This window comes from Passer montanus, unplaced genomic scaffold (genome assembly GCF_014805655.1).
Source record: "Passer montanus isolate IOZ18808 unplaced genomic scaffold, ASM1480565v1 scaffold121, whole genome shotgun sequence".
In the NCBI taxonomy this organism is placed as follows: Eukaryota; Metazoa; Chordata; class Aves; order Passeriformes; family Passeridae; genus Passer; species Passer montanus.
This window is the reverse complement of record NW_024358834.1, coordinates 855,792-873,576: the sequence shown is the minus strand read 5'-3', so window position 1 is coordinate 873,576 and position 17,785 is coordinate 855,792. Positions and strand designations below refer to the sequence as shown.

Sequence of the window (17,785 nt, the reverse complement as noted above, 5' to 3'; positions counted from 1 at the left end):
TTGCAAAATATATAGCATAAAAGTGTGAAAAATGAGTTTTCAAACTCTAGATGACTGCATTCAATTTTCTGAAGAATGTGAAGATATAAAATGGTTTCGTTTAGTAGGGATCTTAGAGGTCTTCCTGTTCATCCCTTGCCATGAGCAAGGGATGGTGTTTCTAACTCTAATGGGATTTCAAATTCTAAATGACTGAATTCAATTTTCTGAAGAATGTGAAGATATAAAATGGTTTGATTTGGAAGGGATCTTTGAGATCATCTTGTTCACTCCTTGCCATGAGCAGAGACATTCTTTACTGTCCCAGGTAGCTCCAGCCTTGGACAGTCCCAGGGATGGGACAGCTGCAGCCTGTGCCAGGAGCTTAGTACCTCCCAGGGAAGGATTTTTTCCTTGTATCTAATCCAAATCCATACTCTTTTAGTGTGAAGCCATTCCCTCATGTCCTGTCACTCCAGGCCCTTGTCCAAAGTCCCTCTCTGTCTTTCTTGTCAGCTCCCTTTAGGCACTGGAAAGCCCCAGTGAGGTCTTTCTGGGCCTTCTGTTCTCCAGGTTGAACATTCCCAGTTCCAGCTCAGTGCTGGGAGGATACTGGGGCTGTGTTTGGTCCCAGTGTCCACATCATGGACAAAGGTGGGAGAAGTGCCCGTGGTGGTTGACAGTGGCTGAGTGTGAGCCAAAGTGTGCCCAAGGGACAAGAGGCCAAGGGCACCTGGCCTGTGTCAGCAGCAGTGTGAGCAGCAGGACCAGGGCAGTGCCTGGCCCTGTGCTGTGCCCAGCTCTGGGCCCTGGTGCCCCTCTCCTGCTGCCTCCAGCTCCTTGGTGCTGCCCTCCAGGGCTCTCTGGGTCACCTGCCACCCCTCCCGGGCTGTGCTGGGCCCTGGCACCATCACCTGGAGCTTGAAACACTCCCAGGGCAGCCTGTGACCAAAGCTGGTCAGACACAAGAGTGTGGCTGCCAAAGGAATTCATCTGAGAACTGCACTGAGGAGGCATGAGGTAGATCTGCTTTTTCTGGACAGAGGTGGATGGAGAAAAGAAACTCCACACTGGCAAGTTTTTGCTTAAACCTCCTCCCCTTTTAGCATTGGTTGAGATAGTTCAGGTCCTGCTTTTATGTGCAGATCATGTGTAGGTAATGGCTGAGGCACTTCTATCTCTGCTTGTCAGTTCAGTTTTATTTTAATGAGGAATTGTGCCTGTATCATTCCATGTTTTTATTGCCACCACTGAATTTCTCGAGGTGTTGTTCAATGCACTGTTGCTGAAGTGGGAATGAGAGTGACATCAGTGGGGTTAGAAAGGAAACACCTCTCAGTTTATTGATAGATTTTGCAAACTCAGAGTTTTGAGATTAATAGGAATTATTGCTAAAAATTATGGACAGAGGTGGATGGAGAAAAGAAACTCCACACTGGCAAGTTTTTGCTTAAACCTCCTCCCCTTTTAGCATTGGTTGAGATAGTTCAGGTCCTGCTTTTATGTGCAGATCATGTGTAGGTAATGGCTGAGGCACTTCTATCTCTGCTTGTCAGTTCAGTTTTATTTTAATGAGGAATTGTGCCTGGATCATTCCATGTTTTTATTGGCACCACTGAATTTCTCGAGGTGTTGTTCAATGCACTGCTGCTGAAGTGGGAACGAGAGTGACATCAGTGGGATTAGAAAGGAAACACCTCTCAGTTTATTGATACATTTTGCAAACCCAAAGTTTTGAGGAATTATTGCTAAAAATTTTGAATGCTTTTATCCAATTAAGATAATATGCTGTGTTGCCTAATCAATTATTCTTGTGTGGTATTGATCAGACTATTTATTAAAATATTAGTGTTCCTGGAAACATGACCCATGTCATTAACACTCTGAAAGAATTATACAGTTTGTAGTGAATATGCAATCTTGCCTCTCTGCTGGCCAGAGCACTTTCTCCTATTCTCTGTAATGTGCTATATTGTTACATAATGCAGCTGGCAGCTGCTTCAGACTGGTCAAATGTGTTATCTAAAGCCTAAGCCCAGAAAGCACTTGTAAAGTCAGGTTGTAAGGTTTTGTGTCAGCATTACCTTTGGCTAGCATTTAGATAGAAATATCATATTAATTTAGATGTTTTTTAATAAAACATAAAGTATGTTTGAAATTCAAAATAAATATAAGATAAAAAATGAGGTTTTCTAAAGATTTGAATTAATATTAATTTAGATGTTTTTTAATAAAACATAAAGTATGTTTGAAATTCAAAATAAATATTCAAAAAATATAAGATAAAAAATGAGGTTTTTTAAAGATTTGAATTGGTATTTACACTCTTCATATCAGTCTTAAACTGAAGATGCGTAGTTAGTGTGTAGTACTTGCCAAGGCAGCTTATAATGATAAGGATGGTGAAAAAATGAGGTTTTTTAAAGATTTGAATTGGTATTTACACTCTTCATATCAGTCTTAAACTGAAGATGGTAGTTAGTGTATAGTACTTGCCAAGGGAGTTTATAATGATAAGGATGGTTGTTTTGGAAAGAGTTGAGGTATTTGGAAGCAGAAATCCTGTGAAAAGTCACAAGAACATCAGTAACTTCATTAGTGCTCTATGGCCAGGCTGCTGAAATAGTATTGGGAGCAGTAAAATGCTTTCAGGATTGCTCACTGTGACTTCCACCTCACGCTTGCAGGTCTGAAGATCACTTTTTGATAAGGCAGTAACACTAAAGCGAGCTGTTTCCCTGTGTGCAGATGCAGCAGGTCTCACGCTTGCAGGTCTGAAGATCACTTTTTGATAAGGCAGTAACACTAAAGCGAGCTGTTTCCCTGTGTGCAGATGCAGCAGGTCTCACGCTTGCAGGTCTGAAGATCACTTTTTGATAAGGCAGTAACACTAAAGCGAGCTGTTTCCCTGTGTGCAGATGCAGCAGCAGGAGCTGGCCCAGATGAGGCAGAGGGATGCCAACCTGACGGCGCTGGCAGCCATCGGCCCCCGCAAGAAACGGAAGCTGGATGCTCCTGGCCTGCTCACCATAGGAGGAGAGGTAAGTGTGACCCAGAGCGAGGGAAAGCACCCCTGCAGAGCCTCCCAGGAGCACCTGCAGCTGCTCCTGCTGGCATTTGGAAATGCACATCAGCCGGGAGCCCGGCTTGTCTTGCCGCAGTTAAAATGGCATCTCCTTGTAGTTGCATTTTCAAGTGTGAACTTTCAGCAGGTCATTAAAGAATGTTTTTAAAATAATTAAATGGGAAGTGTAGGTCTTAAACAGCCTTTATATCTGTTTTCTCCTCTGCATAGTCTGAAAAAACCCAAAAAGAGAAGGAAATGAAGAAGTATCTGAAGAAAACATAACTGTAGTCTTGAACATAACAGTTTGAACCAAGAGCTTGTAGTAATACCAGTGTGGGTTTGTGATACATATGTGTCCAAACTTCATCCAGAATGTCAAGGTGTCCCCCACCACTGCAAAGATGAGTTTATAATCATGCTAAATTGTAATTTCCATAAGAATACTGTGCTCTAGAAATAGGATTGGATTCATTAACATGATTCTCCTGGTATTTTATGTGCTGCACAATAAATGCACAATTGTCAAAAGCCTGATCTGTCTTAAGCAAGGTGGAGAACCAGGGTGATGTGGTTGCAGTGCTGTGGGTGGCTCTGTGAGAGCACTGTGTGGTTTGGTACAGATACACTTGGGCTGCTTTTCTTTCTGCTGAGTCTGCCCACGCAGTGGAGTCAGAGGAATTCTCCCTATTACATGCCTGTTCTGAGGAAAATGCAAACATTTTGTTTTGAATAGCTAAACTAACAGTTTTGGCTCAGACATTTGACTGTCTAAATGCCAGGCATTTCCAAAGGCCTTTTTGTTTCCCAGTTTGGATAGCTTTTATCTGACTTCTCTCTCTTTTCGTGTGCTAAGATTAGTGCTGGGGAATTGGCTGAGCTAGGAACAGAAGTGGATCCTGTTTATACTCTAAAATTGACTTAGGACTTCAGATATGTAGGAGGTGCTTCTGTTTCTGGTAAAATTTGTTTCAGATTGAGGGAGTTTCTCAGGTTTTGTGTTGTCCTGTTATTATTCCCCTCCTTTCAATCTCCCTCCTTTATCTTACATTGAGTAAAGAATTCTGTTCTCTTCCACATGCACCTGTAACAAATCTCACAGCAGCAAGCCCAAAGGAGCTTTCATTAGAAGCTTGGCTGGGTGGTCATAGCTTTGGCTTTCCCTTTTCCCAAATTTAGAAATAATTTGAAACCTTCTAATAATACATGGATCCCTTTGGATTTTAATACTTCACCAAAGTTTTATCCTGAGGAACAGAATTTAATTTTTGTCTATTGTCGCTTTAAAAAATTTATTCTTTTGTAAGTATTATAATTTGATGAACAAAATAGTGGTCACCTTCAGTGAGTGAAGCATTTTAACCAGAGCTCTGTATCTGAATGGATTATCATGAACAGCTTCCCTCTCTCTCTAGAAGCTCCTTGTTCTCTTGCTGCAGTGCTTCAAGGAAAAATAAAGGTCTGGGGCAAATGCCAAAGGCTTCTGGTTATTTTGCTTCCTTTTGCTGCTCTCCTAGCCCAAATTTTGCTGAACAACTCTATTGTTCCATTGGCAAACTGTCCTTGAAGTTTTTGCCGATCCATGGATTTCCTGGAGCCATGAACTGTGTGCCAGTTCAGATGGAATTGCTCCCATCCCTCTCCTCCTAGCTTCAAACCATCCTGGCCAGCTCATCTAGATGGCTGGCTGCAAGCTGATTGCAAGGTCTTGGAAGCTGCATCTGCATTATTCAATGTCTTTTGTAGGGAATAGGACCTAAAGTGCTGCAGAAGCTGTCACACAGCTTGGCTAGAAACTCTTTCTGCTCTTCTTCTGACCTTATTAGGGCTGCTATGCAGAAATAAACTCAACTGCTCCAAAACGTTTCACTGTAAAAAGGTACTGGAATTTTGTATTAATTGTCTAAGACTGTCTGATATATCTTCTTTGGGTTTCTGGAGATTATAAACATCATTATGGTTTTGTGTTCTGTGGTGCCAGCACCCCCTGAGCCCAATTCCACCTTCAAATATCCAGCCTCCTCCATGGTCTATGACACTCTGATTTCTCCCAGCAGTTTCTAAGCTGCTTAAAGCCCTTGCTACTGATAATCTCTGCTTGCAAGGTCTCATTTGGCCAGAGATTTTTTGGCCTACCCTTTTTTTTTTTTTTTGGTCAAAATACAGTTTTTGCATTGGAGTTGCTAGTCTCCTCATTAACCTTTTCTGACTTGCATGTGTGCTTTTGTTGCAGCTGGGACCCTGCATGTTTAGTGATCCAAAGAGATGTCATTTACAAATCATCCCACCCTGGCAAGTTCCTTTATTTTCCCTTTTCTGAACTAACTCTTGTTTGCCACTTTACTCAGTTGCATTGGCATTTTTCAGTGAGCTGTGCTGGATTTCAGTCCAGCTTCTTGGTTTAGCACAAATACTAACAATTTATTTTTGGAAATTGGATCTTTTTAGTAACACCCTTTTCATCTGAGCAGAAAGCTAATTTAGGAGTAGTGATGGATATTCTACTAAAGGCAAGAAATTGGTGGAAAATATGAGTATTTCTGTTATTTAAGTACTGTTTGTTACCTAGAGAGAAACAGCTCTTCTACAGATTTGGAAATGTGCAAAAGCTTGTGTTAATAACTGTAAGTATTTTCTACCAGCACTTTGTTTGAGAGTATTTTCTTTAAACTTTTTTCTCTATCTTATATTGCCAGAGCTCATTTGGACTTCTTTGCTTGTTTCCAAGCCATAGCTAAATAGACCTTTTTTTTTTGGATGACAGGATTATTACAAATTATCCAGACCAGGCCCATCATTCCTGGACTAGTACATCTAATTTTTTTTTTACTACTTTTACCTGGGGACATGGAAAATCAGCAGATTTGGAGTGAGGTTATTTTTACATGTTTTTTTTTGTTTTTCTTTTTTTTAAAATTTGCTTCTATTTGCTACCATATTAGAAATGCCTTTCCAAAACATGGGAACAATATTTTGTAAAACAGGGGATGAGCAGGGACTCGGTGTTCCCAAATCACACTGCTGCCCAGTGAGTGGCTGTTTCAGACACGAACACAGAGTGGCCTGGGCTCCTGGCACTGTCCCAGTCCCAATCCCTGCATTTCCTGCCCTTCCCTTGCCTTGCCCTGGCTCTGGCACCCTGGGCTGACCCACCTCCATTTGGTAAACAGGGAGAAGACTGATCTAACAGCAGTAAAAAGTGAGTAGTTCCTGCTTGCTTGTTGAGGTAGTTTGGCCTAGAGCCCAGCAAACACTGGAAAAGGAACTTACAACCAGACAGAGACAGCAAATGTGAGATCCCCTGCACTTCATTTGCTTCCTTTTTAGTGCCTTTCGTGTCTGCTGGTATTTCAGATATCTGCTAGAAACACAGCAGCCTCTGTGGCACACAGCAGCTCATCAGGAATTCAGCCTGCTTGTTATTATAATGTGCTTTAGATCAAGAGTGAAGGAGGAGAGGTAAAGAGAAGCGAGATGCCTTTGCAAGGATTCAGCTTCTCTGCCTGGCAGAGTTGAAAATACTGCATTTGTGGAAATTTTTAGGGGCTTTCCATTTCTTTAGTAGTACTAGACAAAAATTATTGGAAAATATCTTCTAAAGTCACAGCTTTTTGGAATTCAGCCTGATTATTATTATTATTATTATTATTAATATTATTATTATTATTATTATTATTATTATTATTATTATACCAGTGTGATTATCAAGGCAGGTGTCTGAGGATCCTGGCCCACATTATGGGCTTAGCAGCAGTGCTGCCCAGCTCTGATCTGTGATGCTCAGCAGTGGGTGACACAAACAGGTTACAACATTCAGGACAGCCAGCCCTGAAGTTCTTCAGATATCATCCCTAAGCACCTTTAATGTCAGATTAAATATAAGGTTTGGATTGCCTTTTTTTTTTAACTTAATTGCTTTTTGATTGATTTTGAATCTATTCAGTTACTATTTTCAGTGGGTTTTTTTCATTGAATTATAAGGCTTTTAAAAATTAGAATTAAAGTTTTGGTTTGTTTATGAAATAGATATTTTCATGTAATTGTAAGAGTTGGATCTTTAAAAAAAGGATTAGCCATCTCAAGACTAGGTCAGGTGGCTTTACAAGCTAAATATTTGAGTGCTGTTAAGGTGGCGTGAATGCAGAATTTTCATACTTTCAAGTCCCTCATTTCTTATTATGGAATTAAAGTGTGGAGGTTAAAGACAAGTATTTTTCTGTATTTAATAATAATAATTAAATGATTTGGCTTTTCATCAAGACCTATGGCTAGTATCCCAAAATACATAAATACAGAGTATATGTTTGAAATATCTGAGGGTATAATTTGTTTAAATATCAAGTGAAAGCCCTCTCCTGGTACTTGCTGGCACAGATGGTTTTTGAATACTGAGCTTCCAAAGGCAGCTTCAGGGCTAGTTCAGTGAATCACTGCTTATTGAAGACAGTCATTTTAGGGATAAGAAAAAGCCCTCTTCCTCACACAGCAGCAGAGCAGTCATCTTAGGAATATTCAGCAAACTACCCCAAACACCATCTTTCAAAATGTGCAGGACCATATGCTGGGCCAGTGCTCAAGGGAGATCTGGTACTCTGGGTGTTTTCTCATCCACTATATTCCAGCCATTATATTAGTCAAGAAAGAGAATGTTCTTGCAGACATGGAAAGTCCCAAACCTAACAGTTAAAACAGAGATGTTTTGTGTAGAGAAAAGCTAATTACTGAAGTGATTGTGAGGTGTATTTTGGGTACGAGGCACCACATTTTTTAATTAAATTAATCTTTCAGATGGTATAATTTGAGTATTTTAAAGCTGTTTTCATGTTTAGGTTTTGTACAAAACATGATTAAGATTCTGGTTTGAGACACTGAAATCTGTGTTGTACCAGAGGCAGACATAGAGAAGTTACTTAATATTATGTCTGTTAGGTCTTTATACTTTAGTAACTCCTGATTTCCGAGTGGAAATGTAAGGATGGATTCAGGATTTTGTGGGAAGCACTTGGGCATGTGCTATGGTTGGAAAAAAGTACTTTTGACTGCAGTCTCTTTTTGGTTATGCAGTACTGAATGTGATTCATTTCACCATTTCAGCTGACATTCTCACCTCATGCTTGGGTTATCCATGGACATTTCAGCAACACCTGCAATTAGTCCTCAAATCCATTGTCAATATTTTGACAATATTAAGAAGAAATCAGGGTACTAGGTAATTATCTCTTTGGAATGGGTTAGATATGAGTTGTCTCTTGGGAAACCTGGCCTTGATTCCTTCCTTTCTTGCCCTTTTAAACCATAAGGGATGTGTACTGTGTCCTGCAGAAGTCTCTGTTACAGGAGGGTTGTGCCTTGGCTTCTGTCCAGTTTCTACTCGGTGAATATCACCCACTTGAGAAGGTCATGAATCAGCCAATATATGAGGCATAACTGCTCCTGACAGACCCAAAAGAACTAGAACCAAGAAGCAGTCTAATTTTGGGGAAAAACACTAATCATCAGCATTGGTGTTCTCTGAGCAAACCTTCAGGCTGTTGCCTCACCTTGCTGGAGCTAAAGTTTATTTTATGGCATCTACTTTCAAAAGTCCTTGGAACAACTTGTTCAACAGCTCAAGTCTCAGCTTGGTCATCCTGTGGTATGGTTGGCTCTTGATAAATTACTTTTTGTTTAAAGTGGTCAAGATATGCTTAGAAAGCACTGGAATCTAAAGCCCTTTGCACTGGTTAAGCTTTGAGTTATACAGAAGACATACAATGGAGCAGAACACCTTTTGCAGGCATTTATGGATCAAGAAGCTAAAGTTTGCTTTTTGTACTCTTTTAGCCTGTAGAATAAGAGCAGAACAGGAGGAATTTTTATGATTTGTTGTATCATTACCTTTTCAAGCACTCTTTGCTCTATGTCTCATTGACATGATAGAATGCAGTGTTCTTTCAGACCTGTTTTGGTGTAGGATGTCACTGCCACTGACAGTTATGATTTCATTTGAGGTATCCCAAAACTATCACTTAAATTTATGTGTTTGAATTCTCCAGGAGACAGACAAAAGGAGTCTGTCCTTACATTTTTTTAATGGAATTACATGCATACTACTTTATAAATCCTTGAAAATCTCAAGTTTGGCTTCAGCTTCTCTTTTACTTCTGTTTTGTCTTACTTCCTGTTTTCAAACTTAAATTAGTATTAAAATAGTTCACCATGAACGTGTTGATGTCTGTTTTAAAAGCAGTATTTTGAAATGCCCTATAGATTAAATCCTAATTAGTAAATGCACCTTTTTCCTTATCCTTAAATGAATGAGACTTCAATTTAAAAATCAATTGCCCCAATGATGAGTTTTCATTTTTAAAAATTTAATTCAAACTGTGTTTTAGCCCATGATGAACACAAACTTGTTTTTTTAAAGACTTCTGGTTTTATTTTGTGAAACAAAACTTCCAACATTAATGCTTCTTACAGACTTAGCAGTAGAACTAGGAAGACATTGAAGATGATGGATAATGCAGTGTCTACACTGATGATTAATAACTGTCACTGGGAGTGAATGTGTAGAAATACATTTCCATGCCTGCTGCAAACAGGCAGGAGTGCAGGCAGTGAGTCAGGAGGCAGTAGAACATTTTTGCATGGATCTCAGTTCTCAGGAGAAAAAAGCCAGGCAGCAATGCAAGAAAATAGCAAGTGGGCTCTGTGCCAGGAAAAACATTCTTTTTTACTAGTAGAACAGGTTTGCATGCTGTGTGTATTCCTTTGATCTATGGAACACAAAATATTCTGACAGAGGTTCAATGATATTAATAATTTTTCCTTATTGGCCAAGATAAATTTGATTTTTACATCATTTGGAGGTGGAAGTTGGTCCCACCTGACTGCATGATGTTGGTGTAGCATGCAAGGGGACACCGTGAGAGTATGTTTTCCTCTGCTTCTCAAAGATTACTACTGCATTCTTACTTAAATAGTTTTCTTTTTTTTCTTTTTTTTTCTTAATAGAAATCCTTGGTTATAAAAAAAAAATTCCCTACATTTTTAAAAATAAAATTTTATTGATATGGTAATAATAAATACATTTTTTTTTATTTATGGATACCTTGTAAATACAGTGTGTGCAGCTTATTAGCATGGAAAATGAGAACTTGGCACAAAGATGTCTGAGTAGCTAAGAGTTCATCCACATCCATTATTTGTCAATCCCTGTGGAGCTCCACTGCTATTCCTGTGTTTTTCTTGCAAAAAGCTACCTTGAGGATGTGTGGGGACAGAGGGTATATGAGTTTGTGTTTTGGGGTTTTTTTGGGAGTTAGTTTTGGCTTGAGTTTTTCTGTATTTTCAGTTGTCTTCTCTCTGTCTTCCTGATTTTCAGACACTAAAGAATAGAATCTATTTTGCAATCTCTGTTTTTCTGATGCTTATAACTACTGATTTTTTCCTTCTTCTGGCTAAATAAAACTGGTAAGACTAAGAGAAACATGGAAGGTCTAGCAGAGGGTTTATCCATTGACTTTAGAAGGTAAGACCCAAGGTGCTGTGCCAATTTCAGATGTCATTGAAAATAAATTTTAAAACCTGAACCCGAAAATTTTCAAGGTGTAACTTTTCAATCTGTACATGGAAAGATTCATAGCTGTATCTTAAGGTGGCAATGTTTCCCATTGAAGTAATTCTTCCCTAGAGCAGTCAGATGAATCATCAAATAGATTAATTTCCTTCTGCTTCAGTCCTATTCTGTGCTAGGTAAATTTTGTGGAATAATCTTTTTCCTCCTTGTCTAAAATATTTTTTTACTGAAGTTAAGGTTTGGAAAAAGTCTGAAGAACTTAAAATGTATTAAGATGCATATTTTTGGATTTTTTCAGCCAATTCTTTCTTAGGCAGTCAAGTAATGCGTTGGTCCTACAGAGAGTGACAATTAGTCATTTAATATTTTTAGTTTACCCTAAGCCTTTGGGCAAGCAGTCTTGAACTTCAAGGAAATCTGGTTGCCAGCTTCTAAAGTAAACAGCCTACCTAGGAGTGCTGAACAGAAGTTATTTGACCTGCTGCCAGCTGCAGAAGCAGACCATTGTTCAAGCTGGGTGTCCCTGTGGTGGGAGTGAAACTCCAAATAAGCTGCTCCACTTCGCTCTTTAGTGAGAGAGGGATGGAGGCAGAGGGGTGAGATACCAGTTACTGAAAACAAACAGCAGTGAGATAGAGATGCACAGGAGCAGAGCAATGTCCATCCAGAAGAGCAGGAGTTCACACACAGGAGTTGTTCCCCACCTCGGCTCAGCTCCGTGTGGCTGAGGCCAAACCAGGACCTGTTCCTGTGGCTCAGCCGTGGCACGCGGGGGTTCCCGGAGCAAAAACAAGGAGGTGGCACTCCCACAGCTGCATTTTCTGTCCTGGGCCAGCAGGAGCAGCGAGGGACAACCCCCAGAAGGCTGGATGGTCCGTGTGGCACTGCCCGCTCCCGGCTGTGCTCAGCAGGGCTCTGCCAGGCTCCCTTCTCTGCCTGGAGCTGAGGCAGAGTCCTGCTGAGGACACAGTGCTGCTCCAGCAACTCCCCTGGGCAGGGAACCCAACAAAACGCCACAGTTCTGGTGTATGCCACATCTTCTTCCCCCTAAAGCCACATCCCAACTCATGGTGTGGGTGGTATGGATTACCAATGGCCATGCCTCCCTCTGCAGTGGCACTGTGCATTTTGTACAGCTGAATGTGGTTTGCTGATAAAACCGATGAGTTCTTAAATGAAAAAGAAAACAAAACTAAAGCCTGACAGATAAACGTTTAATTCAGAACTTGCTGTCTTATTATGTGTTCAAAAAATCCCTTCATTTTCAGAAGTGCAATTGAAAACAAGCTTAGTGTGTAAGAAAGAGAAATGAAAAGAGCCTTTCATGGTTTCCTTTTACCATGTGCAAGTCTTCCAAGATTTTAGTGCAAGTCAGAATGTTTTTATGAGTGTTTAATGTGTGCATATCATATGTATATCTGTGCACAAAATTTAAAGGCAGGTCCCTATTACAGGCTTCATAAGTGATGTCATCATGAAATGACACAATATCAGCAGTTTGTGGTGCAGGCAAATTCATTTTGCTGTTCAAGGAACATGATGTATTTTAATCCCTGTGATCTGTTCTAAATTGTAAGAGTATTTTGAGCAAATACTTGTTTCATTTGGAAAGGAATGCTCACCTTTCTTTTACACGTGTTGACCAGTCTCCTACTGCCTGCACTCCTCCTTCAGAATTTGGCTGAAATTTGCCAACAATAAAATTCAAAGGTGGAGCTCAAATATTTAAATTCTGAGCTGAAACGAGCTTTTCAGCTTTGTTAAGAACTGTTCACAGATAATGGAGCAGTGTGCTTTGCACATCCTTCCTTTGTAGGAGTGATGGCAAAGTGGGTCCTGTTTGGCCACATTCATGAGAAGGTGAGCGTTGGAGCTCCAAACCTGCAAGGACATGTGCACATGCTTAACTTTAAGCAGAGTGGTGAGTTTGTTTGAAGTCAGTAATGTGCCTCGTGTAGAACATTAATTACCTGCAATAAGCTTTTGTTGGAGCACTGTGTTCCTGTCAATCTCCCTGCATTTCCCACTGCATGAGCTCGGCTTTGCTAATCCCTGACTGGTGCTGGTGTAGGAAAACACTTCATTTTCTGTATTTCCTTCTACAGTAAAACCAGGGTTTTCTGTCTAGAAATTGTCGTATTGCATGCTTTTGGAAAGTCTCGTGTTTATTTGACCATGGAAGTCTTTGGGAGTAATCAGTGTGTGTTAAATGCAGGTTTATGAAGTTTCCCAATGTGTCTTGGATATTGCAGGCAGTATTTTCCTTTCAAAGAAATAATACAGTAAAAATAGCTAATAGTGGGATCTTCGTCTTGGTGTTCCTTTTGTTCCATACTCTGTTCTAGTGAATGACTAGAAAAAAGGGGGTTTTTGTTTTTGTTTTGCCTGGAGTCAAACAGGAGCATGCTGGTTAAAGGGATTCTGTGGGGGCTGGAGAGGGCCTGAGGGAACTCGGAGAGACATCTACCACCAGCAGCTTGTCTGTTCTAGCTAATTATAGCTGGGGTACTGTTTACTTTAGTGGTGTACTCCTTATTTATTAGTTACTTGGTTACTGCTTGCCTTCAAGTTACAGGCTGGCAGCCAGTTCCTGCAGGGGAGGTGCAATAGGGAGGGAAGGGCATCAGGCAGAACTGCAGCTCCCCGACCTTGGCAAGATTTCTGAGGCTGGTGGAGTTTGGGATTTTTTTAATACTGGCAAGCTGAAAGATGGTCAAAAAGAGAGGCAGAGAGGTTAAAAAATAGTGACAACTTAAGGAAATGTTTTACCATCTAGAAGGGCTGTGGTGATAAAACTATCATGAGTGTCTCCAGGACTTGTAAGTCAGACTTGGGTTTTTTCCCTCCTTCTCCTCCCATCTTTGGAGAAAAATCTCACTTTTTTGGCCTATATGAAGTTACAAAGATTTGCATACAATGCTGGTCTTTATAGCTTTTTAACCAGTACGAGTTTGTGGGATTCTGGAGTTAATTTCACGGGGTAGTTTTGCTAATGAGTTACAGATCACTGTTCCAAGCATGACTGAATATACACACAGACATTTCACAGTGTTAACTAAAACTAAGTTAAATAATTACAAAACTTGGGTATGGAAACCATGGGCCACTTAGGAGTCCCAGTCCATAAGAGTGGACCCTTGAACCACTTTGGGAATTCCTACCCTACCTCACCCTGCAACATTTCTGATGAGCTTTGAGCTGGCCTGTGGATGAGGTGTCTGAAGGACGTAGTGCAGTACACCTATTTTCACTGGCTTTTGTTATTCTGTTTGTAGTATTCTTGGTTTAATAATTATCTCTGCAAACAAAAGGGCAAAGAGCAGCAGTGTTGTATGGGAAGGCAAATGAGAAGAATTATGAGGTTTTCTGCAGCTGTGTTGGAGAAAGTAGAAGGTATCATAAATAGTGATTTCTGTGCTATAGCAGCATGAAAATAGTGTTGGTCCATGGTATAGTTTAATCAAGACAGGGGATAATTCTCCAGTCTTTTTGAGCATGACACTCTCTTGCAAAGACAGGAGCCTAACAAGAGCTGAACTTCTGAATGATGCACCAATTACTGAACAATTTAGAGGAAGCTCTGCCAGGAGAATGAGCAAAAAGTTCTATTAAAAAAGGCAAGGTTCCTGTCTGCAGAGGAGAAGGAGGAATACAAGGAGCACAACAGGTTAAACAGCCTTGGCCAAAGAAGTGAGTACCCCTAGGCAGAGCAGCATCTCTAATCAGTGGTAGTGGTATGAGCTCTGAGGGGAGGGAAGTTCAGGCTGGTGCTCTCATGTAACATTAAAAAGGACAAGCAGTCTGTCAGGGGAAACAGTCATTGGTGTGGGATTTCTTCTCTTGATCAAAAAGACAGCAGCACTGCAGCCTGCTTTATCTGTAGGGGAGGTGTTGGCAGAGGGCATTTTTTTCCCAGGCCATAGCAGTGGCCTGTGGTACGTTTTTCCTAATCCATAAAAGAAGCCACCTGCATTTCTCTCTTTTGCAATTTTTCTCTTTTTATTCTGTTTTCATTTTTATGCTATTACAATTTTTTAAAAAGCAACTTTGAGACATCTTTACAAAGCAAAAAGTGAGCTACCTCTAATGAACTTGAAAAATGTGCCTAGTGCTTGTCTGCAAAGCCAAAATTACTTTTCTCATTTCTGTAAGTAGTTTTTATGAATAGCATTCAGTTTTAGTACCTTGAAGCTCAGTTGAAGGAGGGAAGGGAAAACAAAGTGCACTCTGCACAAGCTTGCCTCCTGCCCCTGGACACCATTGACAGCCGTAGGTGTGTTGCAGTTTGGTAAAGCTTATGTTGCCACAAAATTTTTTAGCAAAAGTTTTTACCTTCAGCTGGAGAGCTGTAGTGAGATGGGATAAATTTGATGCTGCTGTTGACTCAGCTTTTACATTACTAAGTAACAGAAGAGTGAAGAACTGCAGGTGCTGTTCCCTGGTGTTCTTGTCAGCTGTGCAGGTAGTCAAAGTAATAATAATTTGGCAGTGATGTTAAGAGCAAACACACATCAAGATTTCAAGTATTCTTTTCAAAATATTTCTTTAAAAACTTAGAACCAATATAGAAGGATTTCCAGAAGAAAATTAGAAGGTAGGTTTTCTCTCTCTAAAGAAAGAAAGAAAAATTGCATCTTTGGGAGTATTTGCCATCTTGTCTTGAGAATCCAGAAGAAGAATTATTTTACTTACTTCAAGAAGTACTATGAGCCTGAATATTCAATTAGTTGTTTTTTACTATTTTAAGGAGCTTAACTGTACTGGGACATGTTCTGTGGCTTCTCCTGGTTGAGGACATGAAGTAGAACAACAGGTGATTTAATTCCACCACAGATCGTTAATTTTCAGTTTTAAGTGTCCAAATCACTTAAGCAATAGTACATTATTTTAAAAAATTCCTAATGAAGAGCATCTGGAGTAAAGTCTTAAAGTACAGGCTAGAGTTGTTTGTCCTGACTCTGGTCTGTGCATGATAAATCTGGGTGTGTACATTCTGTATTTCAGTGTGATGTCTGCCCAGTCTGCAGCAATTAGTGAAAATTGCAAATGTTTAATGAGCATTTTAATGCTTTTCAGTTGATATTGTTGATAGGTACTGAGGACTCCAATGTTCCCAGTGTTTTCAGAATTCTCTACCTTGATCTATTTTGTGGCCCATGAGCAGATATTATTCACATATAGAATTTATTTTAGCTGTAGTGATTAATAGGTCAGCTTGACCTATTGGGGTTTCTTTTCTACAGTGCCATATATAAAAAAAATGTAATGCAATCCATAATTCAGCTTGTGCAGCCTATGTTGGACTGTAAATCCTGGTTGGTCTGCAGTCAAATGCATTTCTTATATTACCTCTACTGGGATACAAGATTTTGTGGGCTTCATACAACTTCTAAAAAGTTATATATTGCCTTTTATCCTGGTGGTGATGAAGACCAATTACTTTTTAACATAATTTTCTATATTTCGGCCCTTATTCTCTAGGTATCATATACTGCTGTGGTAAATTTATTAAGTTTTACTGGGTGTGTGGGTGGGAGATAGCAAAGCTGTGTTTCTCCTTGTGTAACTGTTTTTTCAGCTACAGATTCTACAAAATTAGATTTTTGTTTGTCATATTTAAATGATGAATTTAATGTAAGCCTTCTAATTTCAAAATAATTTTTAATGAGGCAGTATCATCTGTAACTTCTGAGTTATTTAATAAGTGCATATACTGAGATTCATTGTTTTTTAAATTAAATGTGTAATCCTATAAACCTTAATAATAGTTACAGTTTTTAAGAGTTTCAGGGGGGTATTTTTATCTCCAGCATTCAATTGTTTTATGTAAGTAGCTCCTTTATGAAAATGTCAGATTTGTACTGAATTTCTGATACAACTTTTTTCCAGAAGACCCAAGAGCAACTCATGAGTAGCTTTTCCTGCCCTCTCCCTGTCCAGACAAAGGCCCTGCCTGTCCCTGCTGGGATGGGTGTCCCATTGATCCCTGAGCCCTGTCCCTGCTGGGATGGGTGTCCCACTGATCCCTGAGCCCTGTCCCTGCCTGGCTCTGCAGGGATGGGTGTCAGGTTGGGCACACACCCTGAGCTGTGTCCCATTCACCCCCACAGCTGCTCACACTGTGCTTGCAGTGCAGCCACCCCTGGCTCAGACAGGCACCCAGCCCCAGGGTGCCCAGCAGAGAGCCCCCTGCAGCTGCTGGCCTGCACCTTTGGAGGGAATTGTTCTCCCAGGTCTGATACCAGGACACTTCTGGCTGGCTGTGCTGGATCATCCTGACGTTTGGCGTCCAGAGCCATGAGAAGCATGTCATGGTGACAGAGCACTGCAGCAGTCATACTTTGTCTCAGTTGATGGGGGAGTTGCAGCACACAGGGTGATTCGTGTTGACAGGAAGAACTTGCAGATAGGCAGCCTAAAATGGTGAAATCATTATAGAAATTTATTTAACTGGTTGAGTGGCCATAGCAGATTGGTTGAGCCAGCCAAATCTGAAGACTGTGAGGATGGTTTCTGCTCTTCTGCTTTTTTTTTTTTTAAAGATTAATTTTTGGCTCATTTATATATATCTTTGGAACATATTTAAATATATATTTGGAACATTTTAAAGTATTTGAATATTTATGCTAATAGCAACATTAATAGTAATTGATGAAATATTATATTTTTTTTAAATCTCTGAGACATAGAAAAGTTTTGTTGTCATGGTTCAATTTTGAGGAAAAATATTGAAAAGAAGGCAGTCATATAATTGAAAATAAATCCATTGAATTTTTCTTTACATTTCATTCACTTGAGAAGAATGTGTCAAGCAATTTAGCGAATAATATAGTTTCATGACTTGTTTTAATTAGTTCACAAAACATTTTTCAATTACTTGTTATTCTGTGGTTTTAAATCTCTTATCTGTGACAAACATCAGAATTTTGTTTACAGAAATTGGATAAAGATGAGGAGCTGCCTTAAGTGTTTAAGCAATGCTCTTCATTAAAGAATCTGTTTTTGAGTTACATTTCCTTTTTTGCTTTTAGAAGTGAAGTTTTGCAGGCTGATCTCATACTTTTTCCACAACCACAGTAAATTCTTCTGCTAGGTATTAGCTGCAGCATAATTTTGCCTAATTAAAAGAGAGATGTGACAACCTGGGTCCATAAGTCTCATACAGGAGCATCCCTAAGTGAAGA

At 39.9% G+C, this 17,785-nt stretch overlaps 1 protein-coding gene across 1 annotated transcript in view; it reads left to right on the top strand.

Annotated features, from left to right (window-relative positions):
- LOC120497090 (transcription initiation factor TFIID subunit 4-like) overlaps positions 1 to 17,785 on the top strand; it is a 146,253-nt gene that overhangs the window by 98,598 nt on the left and 29,870 nt on the right. Inside the window, 1 exon segment of the mRNA XM_039698146.1 lies at positions 2,898 to 3,020. Within this exon segment, the coding sequence (XP_039554080.1) occupies positions 2,898 to 3,020 (123 nt within the window).